General features: G+C 45.0%; 1 protein-coding gene across 1 annotated transcript; it reads right to left on the reverse strand.

The window, feature by feature from the left end:
• Positions 1-11,433: 11,433 nt before the first annotated feature.
• On the reverse strand, positions 11,434-15,905 carry FZD7 (frizzled class receptor 7). The gene has a single exon (XM_039495445.1). It carries the CDS (start codon positions 15,031-15,033, stop codon positions 13,345-13,347), a length of 1,689 nt encoding a protein of 562 aa, XP_039351379.1. The 5' UTR covers positions 15,034-15,905; the 3' UTR covers positions 11,434-13,344.
• Between the last annotated feature and the right edge of the window lie 4,422 nt (positions 15,906-20,327).

The raw sequence follows: 20,327 nt of genomic DNA on the forward strand, positions 1-20,327 counted from the left end.
AATGAAATGAATAGGCAGCAGGTTTAAAATAAACAAAAGGAAGTATTTCTTCACACAATGCACAGTCAACCTGTGGAACTCCTTGCCAGAGGATGTTGTGAAGGCCAAGACTATAACAGGGTTCAAAAAAGAATTAGATATATTCATGGAGGGTAGGTCCATCAATGGCTATTAGCCAGGATGGGCAGGGATGGTGTCCCTAGCCTCTGTTTGCCAAAAGCTGGGAATGGGCAACAGGGGATGGATCACTTGATGATAACCTGTTTTGTTCATTCCCTCTGGGGCACTGGCCACTGTCAGAAGACAGGATACTGGGCTAGATGGACCTTTGTTCTGACCTAGTATGGCTGTACTTTTGTTCTTATGACCCTCTTGGGTAACACTTGCATTGCTGGTCACAAATCCATTTATGTGAAATGCAATGGTTATTACTAGAGAGGTGCCAAGAAAGTAGTATTTGGATACTGATTACATTTGGGCTAGGATTTGAAGTCTGAGACTAAGGATATGTCTGTACTTACTGCACCGCTGCAGCTCATCTGGTGAAGATGCTCTCCTGTTGGCATAAAAACATCACCGCTGAGAGCAGCAGAAGCTGTGTCAGCAGGAGAAGCTCTCCTGCCGACATAGCTCTGTGCACACAAGTGCTTATGTCAGTGTAACTAATGTCACTCGGGGTAGAACATTCACACCCCTGAGTGACATAAATTTTGTCGACATAGGCTGTAGTTATCCCGTAGATTTGCAGTTGAGGCAATACTGTGCCTAGCTAAAGGTAAAGAATGCTACATGATTCCTAGGTGGTCCTTCCCCTGGCTGTATGCTTTGTGTCAATGGAATTTTGTCATGGTCATGCTTTGAAATGTCTGGAGGATTGAGTTGCTAGCAGGGCATGGAGAGAAACCACACATGGTCTGTCCCCCAAAGTCTTGACAGCAGTGGCGGATTAGCCACTGGGCTCACAAAGCCTGTGCCCAAGGGCCTCGGCCAACAGCGGGGCCCCAGAAAAAATCTGCCACTGGGGGCAGAACCCCGGCCAGTGGGGGAGTGGGGCAGGGCAAGCCCCTGAGCCCTGACCCTGGTCACCTGCAGAAGTGTGGGGATGGCAGGGGAAGCCCAAGCACCGCAACCCCCACTGTGGCCCTGGGACTGGAGGAGCTCTCACTCCCCGCTGTGCCCCAGGGCTGTGGTGCGGGGACAGAGCTTCTCTGGTCTTGGGGCCACAGTAGTGGGGAGCAGAAAGGAGGAAAAGGGGATGTGGGGCTGCAGTGGGGGATGGAATAGGAGTGGGCCCTGGGGAAGGGGCAGAAAGGGGTGGGGTTGTGGGCGGGGCTGCAGTGGAAGGGGTGGAACAGGAGCAGGACCATAGGGGGAAGGGATAGGAAGGGGGTCCCCCACTTGCTCTGGCCCAGGGTCCCAGTAAACCTTAATCCGCCTCTGCTTGACAGTATTATTCCATTTTGGTTACAGTAATTTCAGCTCATGTGAAAAGACTGGTGTGTCTTTTTCCTTCTCCACCCTCTCTCCGTCAATTGCAACATGCAGCCTCCACCCCAGTATTTCCAGCCAACCCTCCCCTTCCTGTCTCACTAAGCCATTAGCTATTTAGAACTCATTAGCACAGAAAAAATTGCTCCTTTCTGTCGGGTGCCCTCTGCTGCCGCATACACATCACAGGTAGCAGCTGGCCAGAGGTTGCCTGCTTCCTTGGTTACATAGGCTGAGCTGGTCACTGAGCCAGGCCCCATGCCCTCACTACATGATCACCCGCAGCTGGGCCCCTTTCCCCCACTCTGGTCAGGACTCTTCAGCCATGCCCCTGGCCCACCCAGTCTGCCCCCACGCCAAGCCAGCCACTCCCTCTGCCCCACACAGGGATGGCATGGAACTTAATCTTGTATTTTTGACTTTCAAAAGTTTATGTTTAGCTGCGACTCCACATCCTGGAAAGCCACTAAGCTCCTCTCTCCCGGGCCTGAGCTCCTCCAACTCCTCACCCCTTTTCCTATCACCTATCCTAATTTATCCCCTTGCACCAAATCTCTCTCCTTCATCCCCCGCCCATCTCTGCTCCCTTCCTGCACTCTCTCAACCCCCACACTCCCAGTACTGCTCCCCCACACACCCACAAGCCCTCTCACTGCTCTGATTCCCCGCTCCTCCAGTATTCCTTAGCTCTGCACCAAAAGATTGTAAGAATCTAAAAATGTTATGAGCTCCTCATGTTTAGGGAGCTGCATATCAGGAACCCTGTGACCGTAAGCACACTCAGTTCTATTTTTCAGGAAATATGACCATAATATCCTAACTGTCCTTCATCTGCCCTCTAGATAATTAATGGTAATTGATTAATCAATGCTGGCACTTGGGTATAATAATCCCCCAGGCAGAAAAGTAGCAATATGCCAATCAATCATTCTCACCTATCGCAGAGTATATGTAATGTATTATCTTTCAAAAAATAGGTTGAGTTCCTTCTAATCCCACTGTACAAGTTAGCAAGGCATATTTCCCAAAAGGTGGTGGTGGGGGGAAACTTTAACAGAGACAGATAGTAGTAACAGATCATTTTCAGATTTCTGCCCAGGGTACGGTTCAAATTTACAGTGCATGGGTGTAGCTCAGTTTCAGTGTGACCACAGCATATAGTCTGAACAGGTCTGAAGAAGAGCTCTGTGTTAGCTCGAAAGCTTGTCTCTCTCTCACCAACAGAAGTTAGTCCAATAAAAAAATATTACCTCACTCATCTTGTCTGTCTTATTTAAATGTCATGACTTAACTATATCACTGCTGATCATTTTAGCAGAAACACGCAGTGAATTGTTTTTTCATTGGGGATGAATGTACTATTGTGTCCTGTCCATTTATGAATACACTAGCTTTCTAACTGGCTGGTTTTATTTTTAGTCAATGGTCAGCCAACCAGCAATCTGACTGGCTAGCTCAGATCTGGCTTAACTATAGATATTTTGCATGACTTGGTATCACACAGCATGACAAGTGCATGACAGCAATTTGTTCAACAACCAAAAGGGACAGAGGCAGGAGAGACCAGGTGATAGTAACAACCATCATCTGAATCAGTCCACAGAAAGTGCACTGAAGTGAAGGGAACATTCCATACAAACATTATACAAAGTACCTGGGGTGGGAAGAGGAGGAACACTTCTGCCTTTCATTCCTTTAGGAAGACCCAACTTAATCACGTGTCTCCACTTTGCCACTAGTATTTGACTATTCCCCCACAGAAAATAAGTGCATGTTCATTTTTCACCGAAGCCTGCCTGCTCTCTATTATTAAGAATTATTTGTGGCCTGGTAGCACTTAGAGGCCCCATTGTGCTGGGCACTGTTCATGTACATAGAAAGAGAGAGTCCTTGCGCCGAAGACCTTACATCCTAAATAAACAAAGGCAGAAGGGAAACAGAGGCTTGAAGGGAATTGCAGGTCCCTGGCAGAGCCAGGCACAGAATGCAGGTCTCCATACTCCTAGGCCAGCACCCTAGTCAATGGACCATACTGCCTCTGTTACTAATACAATGATTATTTATGCAATGGTATATTTCATGACAAATAAAATGGCCTGGCTCTGACTAAAGAAGCTTACAGTCTAAATAAGCCTGAATACAGCCAGGAATGGCATGACAAAAGGCGGGAGACAGGGTCTGGGAGTACAAGGGTTATAACAACAAAAGATCATCCTCTATCCTTATTTTTATTTATCCATCTGGTTAGTTTCTCTTAAACATTTTAATTAATTAAATATATTTAAGTTTGAGGACAGTGGCCAAAAGCTCAACTGAAAGTTGGTTTTGTTAAGGGAACTATGAATTTGATTTACATAAGTAGAAAAATACTAGACAGAAGCATTGAAATAAAACGTTTAAATCCCTGAGGTGGTTCTGTTTGTTCCCATTCTGTGTGTTCCTGAGTGTTTTTAATCAAGATTTTTTAACTCTGTCCCTCAGATCTTTTTAAACTGAGGATAACGAGCAGAGTTAAGACAAACTGGCAAAAACCACAAGGAACAGTGAAGGCAAAAACCCCGAAGTCTGTGTTCCTTAGCACTTATATAAAGCTCTACATCTTCAAAGCACAGCACAAGTATTCACTGATCTATCCATCTATGCAGATAGGTGATTCCTTACTGAAGAAAGGGTTTCTTTCCAATAGTAAATGCAAAATGTGGATCCAGACGTGGACTTCAAATTCCCTAAAATTCAGATCCAGGATTTTGTTTTAGCCTCTCACAGAAGTAGAAATCAGCCATGGAATTTGAAACAGGATTCTGAACCCACCCTCCTTCTGTAGCGCAGGAGTATTCAGAATAAGGGCACTGCTTAGTAGCAATAGGTTACTTAGTATAGACAAAATTTTGCCTTCAGCTACTTTTGCCTAAGTCCTGTTGACTTCATGCGAGTTGTTTGTGCGTATCCAAGGGCTGAATTACTGTCCATAGAGAAGAGAATGTGTAAGAAAAGCAATGAGTAAATCCTTTCCAGAATGGCTTTCTATCCACTCACATAATGCCACTCAGTTTCAGACTGGTATGTGTAGATGTTTAAGGGTGTCAAATGACATCCATTTTACTGGCTGTTGGCCCCAATGGAATGCTGCTTAGCACAGCTCATAAAGTAAGGACGGGAAATACTGCTTCAAACGTCTACATTTCTCTGTTAATTAAAAGAGAGAGAGAGAGAGAGAAGCATTGCAAGTAAGAAATGCTCTTTTCATCATGGATTAAACACAAAAGATTCGATCTCTACGTTTACTTTTTTTTCCTTTCTAAAATCTGACTCTCCCTTTGAATAATCAAAGCTGGCTTTGAAGTAGTGCGCGCGCACACAAAAAAATTTTTCCCTTAAAAATAGCCCTATATATAATGTCACAGCCTTTCATTCCTTTTGTTCATGGTTTCATTTTTTGCAAGAATGTGAAAGTTATGAGCAAACCAAAGCTCACACAGGCACCACAACAAACACAGGGAGTGGGATTCAGACACATACTGCAATTAACACCAGTGTTTAATTAGCAGGCATCTGCACCAGGCATGGGCCTTTTGATTTTGCCTCTCTGCTGCGTTTTTGATCTTAGATTTACCTACAATTGTACCTCTCTCAGCTGCTATGCTTTTAAGAAAATACTGTATGGGAAAGTTTTGGAAGGGGGCCATGGCAGACACTTGATCTGGTGCCTGGTTTACGCAAACATTTGGGAAGCAGTTCACATCGACTGTCTTCAATAGAAATTCTATTTTAAAAAAAGGCAGCTTTTTGTCCATGAACATGCTTTGATGTATTTGTTTTAAAAAAAAAAAGGTGAATTATTGACAAGAAAAGTAAACTCTGATGGAGCTGTGTGGGTGGTGTACGTGTCTCGCTGCAAAGAGATTTAGTAAGGCAACGTGGAAAACTTTTACCTCAGGCAGCCTAGATTTCTCTGTATTTTAGGTCACAAATGAAAGAAGTTTCACCATCTCAACTTGTTTCCTGCTGGACATTTTCCTGCCTCAACAAACTGCCACCTAATTTACCTACTTGCCAGCTCTACTGAAGAGAAAACCAGAGGGCAGAGAAAGCTGTGTTGCAGGTTATGGTGACATTTGCGCTGCACAATTAACTGTGGTGAGGCACCCTGTGACAGCACAGTTCTCCAACACAGTTACCACACAGCAATGTAGTTAGGCCCTAACTGGATTTAAGAACTGGGCTGAAGCCTTGGATATCTCCAATGCTTTTTACTGGATCTGAACACATAATATGGTTAGGTCTCGTTCAAATGCAAGCTGGAACTCAGGGCTTGTCTACATGAAGTAGCAATGCACACTAGAGGGGTGTGATTTCTAAAAAGTATGCTGACTGGCCCATGTAGGCCCTGCTGGCACAAACTAAATGTTCTCTAGTGCACATTAATATACAGTACAGCACTACATCAATGCAGACTGTGGAACTTTTAGTTCATGCCATCAGCATCTGTATTGGCCAGTTAGCATGTGGCACACTAGTGCGTTTTAGAAATCACCCCCCTTTAGTATGCATTGGGGTTTGGTTAGGTTAGACAAGCCCCGAGTTTTAAGAATACTGAGGAACAACAGTGTATAGTCGAGTCCATTGATTGTGTAGTACAGAGATGACCTAAGATTGAGGTGCCCTGGAAGCACTGTGTATATCTCTAAAGATATAGAACACCCACATGCATGTCCAAATACTTATCTCAGTTACTCAAATGCATGGGTGTAATTGAGGGCAGAAATTAGCCCATTATGTTTGACCTGTAGTGAACCTGTTGTGCCTCCCATTCACACGCATGGTACAGTTCAGGGTACTTCTCTGATTACCTTGCAATAGCTTAGGTTTCTTTACCCTCTAGTACCTTATATTTGAATCCTGGCGTGGGTGACACTGCTGTGAAGTTATGTGGTTAGCCTGCCTAACATACATATGAGAAAAATACAAATAATTCCCATTGGAGGTCTTAATTTAGCTGTCTCTGAAATTGGGCCTATTCACACACTGTGGCCACTGAGCAGACAACTATCAATCATACTAAAATGGCCCTTTACCATCAGGTTTGATTTCTTCACAATCTTTAATGTGTTTATCTTGACAACATACCTAGGAGGTAGAGAATTTGATTATCCCCATTTTGCAGATAGGAAACTGAAGTATTTAGGCACCTAAAGATGCAGAGTTAGATGTTTAACTCCCAGGTGTTTAGGTACTTATGAAAATCCCACTGGGCACCTCTCTGCATCTTAAGGTGACTAAATACCATTGCAAATCTGGCCCTAAGTGATTTGCCCAACACCATACACAAAGTCTGGAGCAGAGCAGGGAATTAAACCCAGGTCTCCGGCTAGCGCCCTAACTGATGGACCATCCTCTCTCTGTTCGAGTTCAACATCAACCTTGTTCTACAAAAATATCCCTGTTGACCTTGAGCTTTTAATAAAGCACCTATCTCTGTTCATGGGAGAAAAATAGACATTTGGAATATACCATTATATACACTGACAAGGGCACTACCCCTCTCCTGTTTCTTTGTGGGTCGTGGCAGCTGGTTCTAAGCCCCTCTGCAGAGCAGGGGTTGTAGGAGGACTGTATCTCTTTCCTAGGTGCCATTCTACCCAGAGAATCCACAATTGTTACTAGCAATGTTTTAGCATGGTTACCCTGACCACCACATGGTTATTGCTGAGAGCCATGCAGCCAAAGCCTTATTGTATAGATTGTGTAGTATACACTGTCTTTCCAGCTATATTTGTAACAATAACATGCTTAAGCAAAGTTGAAGCTTGTTATAACCAAGCCAAATTGTGACATGGGTTGGCCAGCCCCCATGAACATGGTGTTGCTAGCAAAGTTCCCCTGACTAACCTGGAGAGAGATTTTTATAATTATAGTTAAAACTCTAGGCCCTCCCTACTCCAGCTTTTCATCCATATGTTTCCTGACATGGTTTAGCTGATCAGAGCGGCGAGGATCAAGCTACGTTAGAGCAGTGTTCATGTCTGCCATAGTTTAGACAGAGCTCTGTTTGGCTGCAACCATGGTGATGCTATGCTTTGGCATGTTTTTAAAACAGTTGGAAAGCCACCGTAGAGTGGACCTGTACAGCAGAGTGGTTCTAAGACATCTGTCCAAACTAATCAGGGAAACCCTGCTAGCAACAACCATGTTTAAACATGGTTGGACTGCTCACAGTTCTATTCCTGTTGCAAAATAGTAAACACGTGAGACTTGCTGAGCCCTGATGCGTTTGTTTTATGTTTATAGTTTGGACGTCATGTTAGTTGAAAGGGGGTATTTGGGAGCTGGCCCTGTATTTGTTTTTTTTTCCCCTCCTGCATTATCTTATACAAAATCAGATCTGCCAGAACCATGTACTTATGTGGGTATAAAACAATTATCCTGGTTTATACCCTCCTGTATTATCTTATACAGAATCAGAGTTGCCAAAACCATGCACTTATGCTGGCTGGTTTAGACAGAGCAGAGTCTTTGACGCTATGAGCAGTCATAATGCTGAAAGGGTACTTTAAAGCCTTCCCTTTGGATTCTTCTTTCCTCTCCAAGCAACAGACTGAATTTTTATCAGCCAGATTCAGGGTTTTAAATAATAGGAGTAGATGGCAAATGTGAAGAGTAGACTGTATACAAAGTAGATACAAGGGTCTGAAAGGAAGTGAGGATGATCTACAGGTGACAGCTGCTCAGCATACAAGCTAACAATTTTGATTTGAAACTCATGAGAAAGTATACAATTTTTTTATTTTTGCCAGTTGACAAGTACAAAGGTGTGTGGTTTTCACTGACATGCAAACCTGTTGGCTGGCTGTGGCTGAAGTACTGAAAGATAGTAATTTGCTTGTGTGGGTATTCCATTAACAAATATAAAATGGGGGTAGTATAAAAGCACTTATTTACTTGTAGACAGATCTCACACACACACACACACACACACACACTCTCTCTCTCTTCTGCTGCTGCTGTTTGTGGGATTCAAAACTGTAGGCATTCCACTTTACCAGCACTTCAGGCAAGTTCTTTCTTATTCAAAGCAGCTCAGGTGTACTGTCTGAATAGTCAAGGATGTAAGGTTTTGTGTTTGTCATGAAAAGGGGGGGGGAAATGAATTGATCTTAATACAGTTTGGGTAAAAACATAAGAACGGCCATACTGGATCAGACCAATGGTCCCTCTAGCCCCGTATAGTCTTCTGAAAGTGGCCAATGCCAGATGCTTCAGAGAGAATGAAGAGAACATGGTAATTATTGAATGATCCATCCCAACCTCCAGTCCCAGATTAGAGACACTCAGATCAGGGTTTGCATCTCTGATCATCTTGACTAATAGCCATTGATGAACCTATACCCTCTGAAACTTGTTCAGTAAAACCAGTCATTGCTAAGATTCATGTGCAGTGGAGCGCTCTGTATCTAAAAATACCTAGGATCTTTAATAATGATAATCATTACTTGCCACAGTCTTGTGAGGTGAGAATTCCTGCCTACATGAGAACTGAAGGCAAAAAGTGTCAAATATCTGAAATGTCTGTTAAAATTAGAAAATATAAACTGAAAGTTGGTACTGGAGATCAGTGTGGATTTTCTTTTTGTGATTAGCAAAAGTCTATTTCCCACCCCCATCCCTACCAATGTCTTCAAGATTGCGTCACAAAATATCAAACTTTTAAAATTGCTTTAGTTCCATCAAAGAAGGTAGGGCCAGTGTGATATCAGGCAGTGGTAACATGCTAGAATAACCTCCTCTTCCCAAAGAGACTATAAGGTATGGTAGTAACATTTTTGCTCCAACAATCCAAGCACCATCATTGCTTGCAAGGCTGATAGTTGTTTCTACTACAAATCAAATTCTGTCCTAGTATGAGTCATATCTGCTTACAAGTTAATAGGAATTTCTCCCATTTACACACACGTTGAATTTGGCCTAAAGTTTCAGATTAAATCTAGGAGAATAGCTGATTAGAGTTTAATATAAGGGGCTTCAAATACAGAAGTATTTCTTAATAAGGTATATCCAGTCAAATAACTTCTTTAGTATTAATGGTTTCAGGAGAGAATCATCGCATTTTCAGGAAGATGCTCACAAAGTTGTTACCCTGTGCTTGTCTCTGGTATAAATAAAGAGCCTTTCTTTGAAGTTCTTTCATCTAGTTCCTGGACAAAGAAAATATTGCACTTAACTGCAGTTTCATATTTGAGTAACAACTTTTAAAGGTTGAGCAGTCCTACTCATCACCTAGTGTGAAGAGCAGAGGAATAGAAAGACAGTTTAGGTGTTCAGTCTGTTTAAATTGAGTGTTTAGCTGTTTGACACATTAAGTATTAATTGCAGATTTTGCACTAGAGATATGAAAACAGAGTATGACTTAGGCATCATTCATAAGACTGCTAATGAGTTCCTATTCTTTCGAAGTCCTTACTGCTTCAGCCACTACAGATGGTAAAGTGATGGATTTATGGGAGCACAATGTTTATAGAAAGGTTCAGGTTTCCTAAGTGAACAGAGTGAAAGCACTCTCAGCAGTTATCAATGTTCATCATGTCCTAGGAACAGTTTGAAGAGGTCTAACTTGTAGTAGGAAGCAAAGGAAATCTGATAGAAATGAACAACTTTGGTGAGTAGTTAGTGGTGTTTGAAAATCATAAAGGTGGCTTTTGTAGAGCAGCATAAATGGGCTTGCTCTGAAAGTGACTTGAAACCACATTTTATGCATCTTAAATGCAAATGATTTTTTAAATGTTTGAGAGTACAATGTTCAGATCAGAAAGTGTCCTAAAAGAATGGTGCATCCATTGTTCCTAAAAGTCAGTGAATAAGGCCTGTAGAGCCAGAAGCTTTAGCCAGTAAAGTCTGGGAGTACAAGATCAGTCACCATCATGAGATGACTGTGGCCATGTATAAAGTCAATATATTTACACCCTGCCCCCCACAAAAAACCCTCCCCAACCCGGTAACAACAAAAAGACTGAATTTAAGAACTGGCCTTACTAAAATCTCATCCTAGAAGCTGAAAAGTGAAGTTGAACAGACTAAGTCAGAAGACAGAAATCCAAATACTATTGTATCACTAATACTTAGGCAGATCTGTTGCTAAACAAAGTTCTGTGACTGTAAAATCTGTGTGGATTTGGAATCTGTCATATCACTTTGCCAGTGGAGCTCATACTGTTAGGGATCTGCAGAGTTCAATGTAGTGAAAATAAGTGATAGTTTATGTATGAGATGTTTGGTCTTGTCAACTTTCAGATTACTATGGTAAAATACACACACACCCCCTAACAAAAAAAACAACAACCCCCAAACCCACCTCCATCTGCTGCCTAGACTATTAAAAAATTAAAGCAACTTCACCCCAACAGGCTTGGAAAAGCAAAAACCAGGCACAGTGGGAAGGACTTGGGGGAGAAAATAAAACTCCCCTCCACTTCCATAAGGAAAGCTATTTAAAAGTGGCTCATTTCCCCCCCACTGACCATTAGAAGAGTTTCAATTCTGACTTGACCAAGAAACACCGTAAAACATTAGTCAAACTACATCTTAGCAAGGGGGTGGCACTTTTCAGTCCTAGATCTCAGTGTGTAAGGGGTGGGAAAGTATTATCTCCCCCATTTTACAGTCAAGGGGAGATCCAGGCATAAACATTAGGCATGGCTGGGATGTAAGCATCACAAGGAGTTCAGGGAGGGCAAACACATTTAAAGCAATAGCCTGAAAAAACTGGATCTTTCTTCTATTGTTAGAAGTCAGATTACATCAGAAACAATACTTTGGAACCTTGAATTTCAGATCTCTTGTGTATTCATCCCCTTTACCTCCCTCCCACCCCAGAAAACAGGGCCTAATTGGGGGGGGAGCTTGTTTTCTCTCTCCCCTCTCTTCCAATATACAGAATACATAAAACTGGTCTAGAGAAAGAAACTTTGTATTTAAAAAAAACCACAAAACCAATTTATTTAGTGATCTGTACATGTGATGAAGTGTGGCCTCATTCAGGCCTTCCAAAACTAAACAAAAAAAATCAAGTAAAAATGTATAAATACATATATATTTTCTTACAAAATGTGACATTTACAAAATATACATACTGCATTTGTCTTACAGTTTTTCATGTGCACATCATAAAAGACCAAACAAATCCTATGAATTTGGGATCAGATGTACTGGAGGATTTGACTGATGGGATATTTCCTTCTCCCCCACCCCAAGCTACTGTATTGCCCACTAGACAAAAGCACTCTGTTCTCTTCACCCTGAACAGTTTTTTAAATTTCATTTCAGATATCTGCTCTTTATTATAAGCAGCAATTACAGACTTTGGGGGGAGGGAGTTAGGGAGCAGGGCTTGTTAAAAATCCTAATTCCCTGATTAGTCTTTAGGCAAAAATAAAAAAAAAACCTCTTTAGATCATAAAGCTAAAAAGTAGTATTTCAGAAATAAAAATATGAAAGTCAACCTATAATTTAAAACATAAATGTAACATGATTGAAGAGTCTGAAAGAATAAGTCACTGGTCACATATCAAAAGGAATATGAACAACAGTGAAGTTTAAATTTCTCCTGATTCAGTTTCCCTTCTCTGACAACGTTTCAGATATGATCACTGGGAACTTAAATCTTTGTACTTCTGTTCAGAAAGTACCTAAACCAAGGTGACCAGTTCCATCTTAAACAACACTGCACCATTATTAGTTACAGTGCTGTTTAGGGAATTAGAGGACAAGGCAAATTGGCACTTCATGGTCTCAACTATTCCCTCCCATCCAGTCACTTTGCTTTTTCAGTACACCCTAGAGCAATCCAACATAAAACAGCAAAGAAATAAGGCTTATGGGAAGGGGGAAAAATGTATATACTTCTTACATCTCTTAATGCAGCCTGTTTTGTCAGGTGTTCTGAATTAAGCGTGTTTAACAAGAAGTCTGGCATTTCTTTTAGCTAGGACAGAAACTCATATTGAACAGTGTATGAAAACATCCTGCCGCCTCTTTTTTCATAAAAAGGTCTATCGACCTGTTCTAGTCACATCCAAGGTTGAATTTTAACGACTTTTTTGTTAGTTTGCCCGTAAAAACCAGCCTCATGTTTATACCTTTCCACAGAGAAAAACACTTTTGTTTCCTCTTTGTCTCCTATAACAAAGGCAGGGGTGGGGTGGGGGGGAATGTTTGGCTGAAAAGCAGCAAGTTCTATCTTTTTAGGGTATTAAATAGCACCTCCCTCCTTCCAAGCAGCAAGGTTCCCCCCACTCTAGTTAGGATTCTCTTTGATAAGTGATGGTTAGATATAAAAGCAACCCCCTCTATATGACAGAATATGGGACGCTAAACAGCACGTGATTATAATTGGTAGCTTCTTTTAAAATACTCACGTGATTACTCTGGGTTTGAATGACAGTAAAATAGAATTCAGGAAATTAAGCCAATACTGTATGACCCCACCGAAGTAAACTATGATTGGACCAGTTCTTGACTCAAAGTTTCATTGGCCTACAACACTTTTACATCGGTCGCAGCACAGCGGATCCAGCTGAACCTTTTGCGCAGACAGTACAGTAATGATTTTTTAGAAAGGGAACAGCTTGCAGGGAAAGCGCTCCCCACCAGCAGTCTGAGAAGGGTCCTTACTCTGTGCTTTTCAACTTGGTTGGCAAGAAAGCCACTAAGCCACTGTCTGAGGATGTTGTCTTCGGCGAGGCAGAGTTGTGAGACCCCAGGGAGCCCCCTCCCAATCCTTTGAGGGTCACTCTGGTGTCCGCGTGGCTCTTCCAGGAGCAGCAGCAGCCGCCGCCGGCATCAGGGAAGGGGAGCCAGGTCTCATCATACCGCTGTCTCCCCTTTGCTGCCGCTGCTGAGTCTATGGTAGAAGCGCCGCCAGGACTGGAGGGTTTTGCCGGACCAGATCCAGAAGCCGGTGGTGATGCCCACGATCATCGTCATGAGATACTTGATCATGAAGACGGTGAAGTCCGGGCTCATGGGGGCGAAGTGGCCGGGGCAGGGCACGGCGTAGCTCTTGCAGGTCTGCAGCAGCCACGTCTTCTCCCAGGTCTGGCGAAAGGCCTGCTCGTAGAAGTAGCAGGCCAGCACGATGGTGGCGGGCACGGTGTAGAGCACGCTGAAGACCCCGATCCTCACCATCAGCTTCTCCAGCTTCTCCGTCTTGCTGCCGTCGTGCTTCATGATGGTGCGGATGCGGAAGAGCGAGACGAAGCCGGCCAGCAGGAAGGAGGTGCCGATGAAGAGGTAGACGAAGAGCGGGGCCAGCACGAAGCCCCGCAGCGAGTCCACGCTGGAGAGGCCCACGTAGCAGACCCCGCTCAGCACGTCCCCGTCCACCTGCCCCATGGCCAGGATGGTGATGGTCTTGCCGGCCGGCACGGCCCAGGCGGCCAGGTGGAAGTACTGCGAGTTGGCCTCGATGGCCTCGTGGCCCCACTTCATGCCGGCGGCCAGGAACCAGGTGAGGGACAGGATCACCCACCAGATGGAGCTGGCCATGCCGAAGAAGTAGAGGATCATGAAGAGGATGGTGCAGCCTTCCTTCTTGGTGCCCTGCGCCACGGTGCGGTAGCCCTCCTCCGAGAAGCGCTCCACGCACACCGCCCGCTCCTCCAGCAGGAAGCCGGCCACGTGGGCCACGGCCACCATGAAGTAGCAGCCCGAGAGGAAGATGATGGGCCGCTCCGGGTAGCTGAAGCGCCGCATGTCCACCAGGTAGGTCAGCACGGTGAAGAGGGTGGAGGCGCAGCACAGCACCGACCAGACGCCCACCCACAGCCGGGCGAACCGCACCTCCGCCTCCTTGAAGTACATCAGCCCGTGGGGGCGGCCGGGCTCGCAGGGCGCTCCGCAGTCCCGCTCCCCCAGGAAGCGGTAGCCCAGGTAAGGGGGCACCTGGAGCTGCCGGGGGCAGGAGAAGGCGAAGCCGGCGTGGGGCGGCGGCGGGGTGAGGAGGCCGGGCAGGTAGGGGGTGGGGTAGGCGGTGGGGCCGCCGGCCCCTGGCCCTGCACGGCTGGGGGCCTCCGAGGTGTTCTGGCCCACGCAGATCTCGCCCGCGCCGTGCACGGGGAAGTTCTCGCAGCGCAGGCGCTCGGGCCACTGGAAGCCGAACTTGTTCATGAGCGCCTCGCAGCCCTGGCGGGCCCGCTCGCACAGGGAGCGGCAGGGCGGGATGGCCTGCTCCAGCACCGTGCACACCGGCGCGTACATGGAGCACAGGAAGAACTTGAGCTCGGCCGAGCACTGCACCTTGACCAGCGGGTAGAACTGGTGCACCTCCAGCCCCGCGTCCTCCTGGCTGGTGTGGCCCAGCAGGTTGGGCAGGATGGTCTGGTTGTAGGCGATGTCGGTGCACAGCGGGATGGAGATGGGCTGGCAGAAGCCGTGGTCCGGCACCGAGATGCCCTTCTCGCCGTGGTACTGCTGGGCCGCCGAGCCCGCGGGCACCCCGAGCAGGGCGCCCAGGAGGGCGGCCAGGCCCAGAGAGGCAGCCGCTGCAGCCCACATCACCGCGGCCGCTGGAGAGAGCGGAGGCGCGGGGAGCCCTTCAGAGCCGAGCGGCGGGCTGCGGCAGGTACATCAGCGGCCCCGAAAAGCCAGCGGGGGAGGCTCACGCGGAGACGGGTGGAGGAGGAGGGTGCGGACGGATCGCTGCTAAACCAGCTCTGTGAGCCCTGGCCTGGCGCTGGAGAATCTCGTTGAGTCCCAGCCTCAAGTCTGCCGTCTTCCCTGGGCGCAGCGAGTCTGTCCCCACCGCCCAGCCCCGGCCAGGCAGAGTCGCCCCACGCGCGAAGTTTCCTGAGATGCCTGGAGTGTGGGGAGGGAAACAAAACACCCGCAGATCTAGGCAAAGTCTTTCGCCAGCTCCGCAAAAAGTCCCGTGGCGGTGGCGGCGGCAAGTCGCTGGCTCCGCTCCCCGCCTAGCTGCTCAGCCCTAAAGCCTGGGATTTAGGTTACAGTTAAACGGATTATTACTTCGCTCGACTGATCCGTGTATTTTACTGGGGGGCTTAAATAACTTTTAAAATCCAATTACTGCGCGATCCTCCCTCCGGCTCCGACGGTTTCCCCTCTGGGCTCCTAATCAGTTGGCAGGGCCGCCGAAACGCGCCTTCGTCCCGCTCGGCAGCGGGCAGAGTCCGAGGCGAGGATACAGCAGCCACTGGAACCTCTCCTCTAGCGAGCGACTCCCGTCCTGTAGCACACAAAAAAGATACATATATGTCTGAGGATTCCACGGAGTCCCGCCCCTTCCCCATTCACAAACCACACAGCAGGCGGGGTTCTATACCTCAGCTCCTGCCAATTGCGGCATCTGTTGCCTCCACAGCTCTGATTAGAATTGGTTAGAACAGATGAAAGGGGCGTGAGGAAGAGGGAGGGCGAGGAGGAGCCTGGACTCTGATGGGAGGGATCTCAGTTGAAAAGTTGAGAAAAACTTTTCCCCCACCTGTTAAGGGGGCATGGGGTAGTGTAGAAGGCGGATCGGGTGTGGGAGAACTGTGTCTGAAAAGATCTGCCTTTCCCCCTCCCAGAAACAGTTTTTTTTTCCGGTGCGAATACCAGGCGCCCTCAGCAAATTCCGTCTGGGATTGCTGAGCTGGAAGGTTGAGTAGGAGAAAGATTCAGAGATTGTGCTCAGGGTGGCTTTAATAAACTAAAATGAAGTAATGTTTGCACAGGCTTTGAAAATGTAAACGAGCTAAACAAATGCCAAGAATTATTAAAATGGAAAAACAAGCAACATCCTCTTCACGTTTACAGAGTAAATGGGTGACTTTGTTGGGATTTGTGATGTGTGTGTGGTTCTTTATTTTTTTATGGAGGATGAGATTTATCACTACATAAAGCTTTATTATTCTTGCTGGCAAAATAAATGAGTTTGTGATGGGGCTATAATCTTTAGACAGATTTTTAAAGCATTTTTAAACGCGTTTGTTATAGACCACTGAGAAATTTAAAATTACATTCATAATCTTGATACAAAGTCTCCACCATAACAATCTTGTATGCTGAGATCATATATAAAACCCCACATTTTACTTTCAACTTTAACTTTCCTTAAGATCCTTTATTCTTTTAAAGTTTCTCTATGAAAATATATACCTCGCCCTTCAGAAAAAGGTGAACCTCATAGCTTAGGACATCAGTAGAGGGCTGGGAATATCTGCAAAATGCTGGGAGTATCTGCAAAATTAGACTAATTTATGGACAAAGGCTAGAATGTGGCTTTTGCAGCCACATCTGTGTTTAAGGTGCACCATCTGAGCAACTGTTGCTGGAGGCATCCTGCCTCTGGAGTATAGAGGCAAGCAGAATTCCTTTGCTTGATACTCAGGAAAAAACCCTATTATACCCTTTAAAGAATAAACTGTGTTTGCTTTCCTTTTGCAAAGGCCATTGAGCACCACTAAATGACAAAGGGGAGCAGGCCCTAGTCATGCTCCGCTCATCCCAGCACATCCTCCTTTGGAGAGTGGTCTGTGGAGCTCTGCTAACCATGCTAGTACATTCTCAACCTCTTGCATTAAGGAGACCAACTGTGTTCTCAGTAACAGTAGTGTAAATCTAGACTAAATCCTGCTGGTGTTACTTTGGATTTACACTGGCTTCAGAGAGCAGAATTGAGCAGGGAGCTCACACTGACGTTCTGACTAATCTGTGTGGATGTACTTTGTGGGGAAAATTGTTTCCTACACTTACATACCGCTCTTTAGAGCAGCTACAGTGTAGCCCAGTGTTAATAACACATTGGAAAATTCTACCTTTGTTACATTGGATACAAAAATTAGATACAGTAATGAATGGGCATTCTACTAAGTATTTAGTTCTCTAAAAGTATACTTTAAAAAACCAAACCACTGTACTCTCAAAGATACATGGGGTGGCATGATTCAGCTCATTTCATTATTGTAGGACCAGTTTCTGGAAAAGAAACCCATCATTCCTTTATTTTCAATTACAAAAGTTTGAGACCATCCCAGAGAACCTTTTCTTCTTCCATCTGGTATGGTTTATTTCCTTTCATACATCCACTAACCAAACATGATTTTTCAATGTCTAACTTACTTTTTTTCCCCCAGCAAAAATGATATAGGCTTGCCCCTTTGCCATTAATGCAATTTTAAAAGATTACTATTTCACTTTTTGCCATCCCAGCTTTCTTTAATACTTCGAGCTGCTGAGTTAGTTTTCTTTAAAACTTGCCCTAAAACTTTCATTTTCTCTCTAGATTATGACTGCTTCATCTGCAAAGCATTTTGTGATATTGTCTATGAAGAATGTTATATGAAAATAAATGCTTCACTATCAGTCAGTGACAATGCAGAGAAAAAAACTAACTGTAGACTTTCTGCCCCCTGCTTTGTCCAATCTGATTTCTGGATGTAAGGAATCAGGGATTCACAGCTGGTGAAATGATGTTGCAATAGATCCTCTTTTCGTACAGAACTAGGTTTCAGCAATATAGAAATTGTGACTGAAACCAATGAGACCAAGAAACTTCAAAATTGATTTGTAGATCATGTGGCAGATTACATCATGGGCTAATCAGAACGCCCTGTTGCAGTTCCCCACAATGGGACAAATTAAGCATGCAGGGCCAAATTCAACCCTAGGGGAAGCAGCTATAGGGTCACTGAATTCAGAGAAGCTGTACCCATTGACACCACAGCTGTAAGTATGACCCAAATATTTATTTTCACTTTGAAGTGTTGCATTTTTGTTTCAGACATATGTTTGTGGTTCTTTACAAAAAATAATATTTTAATGCTTTACATTTTTAGGGTGGTGGGAAATGGGAGACTCAACCCTCAACTTTCCTATTGAAACCCTGAGGATCCCCTAGTTTTTCATTGCTTAACAGCCCCTTCATTAGGCCATTGGTCCAACCCATCATAGAATTTATGAGAAATGACATGGAAGACTTTGATGCTTTACACAATATAGTCATACACTTTATACAATATTTCATAAGACTGTATTGAAAGATGCTTGAGTTCAATAATAAGAATGGCCATACTGGGTCAGACTAAAGGTCCATCTAGCCCAGTGTCCTGTCTTCCGACAGTGGCCAATGCCAGGTGCCCCAGAGGGAATGAACAGAGCAGGTAATCATCATGTGATCCAATAGCAGAAAGAAGGCGAACTTGAAGTACAGGCAAGGAGGAAAGGGTGCCTTAATTAGTTCCTGAGGAGATATGAAAAGAGAGAGAGCTGAGGAGGTGGAAGGATACTGAAAGACTGTTCCAGATGGTAGAAATGTGCAACAGGAATCAGCTATCCCTTTAAGACTGAGAGGGGAAGTCTCTGAAGCATGTGCCATTCCAGATTTCCCCCCCTGAAAAACAGAGACCCCAGGAACAAAGGAAACAACCACTGTAAGAGAGAAAGTGATCCCAGGGTGGCAGTTTGAGGTCTGAGGATAACCCAGTCTGCCAACTTTGTTTAGAGCCCGGGAACAGAGCCTTGAAGTGTTGGCTGTCTGTAGCTGCCTGATCCCCCCACCCCCACCCCCACCCCTCAGCCAGCCAGCCAGCCAGCCAGCCAGAAAGAAAGAATCCTGAGGGCCAACAGTTATATCTCACACCAGAGTCCTTGAGGCGGAAAATAAATTCCCCAGCGCTGCCTTTTGGGATCTTTCAGAGAAAAAGAAATGACCCCACCAGGGACAGCCCTTTCCACTCTTGCCAGGGAACACGAATGTGTCAAGAGCATTTCCTGATCCACAGCATCAAAGGCAGCTGATAGATCCAATAATACCTGCCTGGGAACCTGATCATTATCCACTCAGGTCAGAATCCTTACTGACAAATTCAGTATTGCCATCCCCAAATGTTTAAAGATCATGAATCAGGCTCACCAAAAATCATGAGATTGGTTTTAAATCATGAGTTTATGTAAAAATAATAGATTTTTATTTGCCTTCTGCTTTTTGAACCTTTAGGGTGCACTGGGGTCATATTTGAAAGCTTTCTCCATGTCCATGAGGGCTAGAAACTTACTTTTTCTTTAAGAATGAAGGCTGAAATCATCACATATCCACTTGACTCCAGGAGCTGGGACTTTAAGGAAAACAATTATCATGAGACTTGGCAACACTGCAAGTTTCAAGAAATTCAGAGGCATTCAGTCCATTTCCTGTCCTGCCAGCTTTTCGTATCCCTGCTCTGGAACAGAGGTCACACAGGTTGTGGCATGCAGTTTTCCCAATACATCCAGAATCTCCATATGACATTGGTTGAAACTCAAGCAGGAAATTCATAGCACTTGTCTCCTAAGATATTGCCCTGTCTTCATTGATACAGGCAGCTCGGTCTAAATTTCACTAGTTTTAATCTGCAAAGCAACTTAAATTTTTGCACAACAGGAGGGATTCTCATCAGCAGCTGAGTGAAGGCAGCCAACATTAACTGGGTTGTCAGTCACCCAGAACAAATCTGTTGAACAGCAGGGGCATCATTTTCTATGGGTCAAGGGGGGCAGTCACACACATACCTCCAGCCTTGGTTCCTCCTCTCTGACTTTTAACAGGTCTATCTACTCCACTTTTTGTCATTCTCTACCCCTCCCCGCCAGACTTTGCAGGATGTAATCACATATGTTCTATATGCTGATACAACTTGGCCTCCCCTCCCCCAATTATTTCCTCAAATGATGCCCCTGCTGAACAGACTTAGATGCTGAGAAACTATCCTTTGCCACTGTGTAAGACTCCAGAAGATCTTTTTGATGCAGTCACTCAACAGCTGCATAAGATGTCCACCACTAGTGTTCTGTCTTTCCTGTCATATCATCTGTTG

This window comes from Mauremys reevesii, linkage group 11, assembly GCF_016161935.1.
Source record: "Mauremys reevesii isolate NIE-2019 linkage group 11, ASM1616193v1, whole genome shotgun sequence".
In the NCBI taxonomy this organism is placed as follows: Eukaryota; Metazoa; Chordata; order Testudines; family Geoemydidae; genus Mauremys; species Mauremys reevesii.

Excerpts from the sequence above, each read along its gene's own strand:
- FZD7 (XM_039495445.1), bottom strand. The coding sequence starts at position 15,033 with ATGTGGGCTGCAGCGGCTGCCTCTCTGGGCCTGGCCGCCCTCCTGGGC.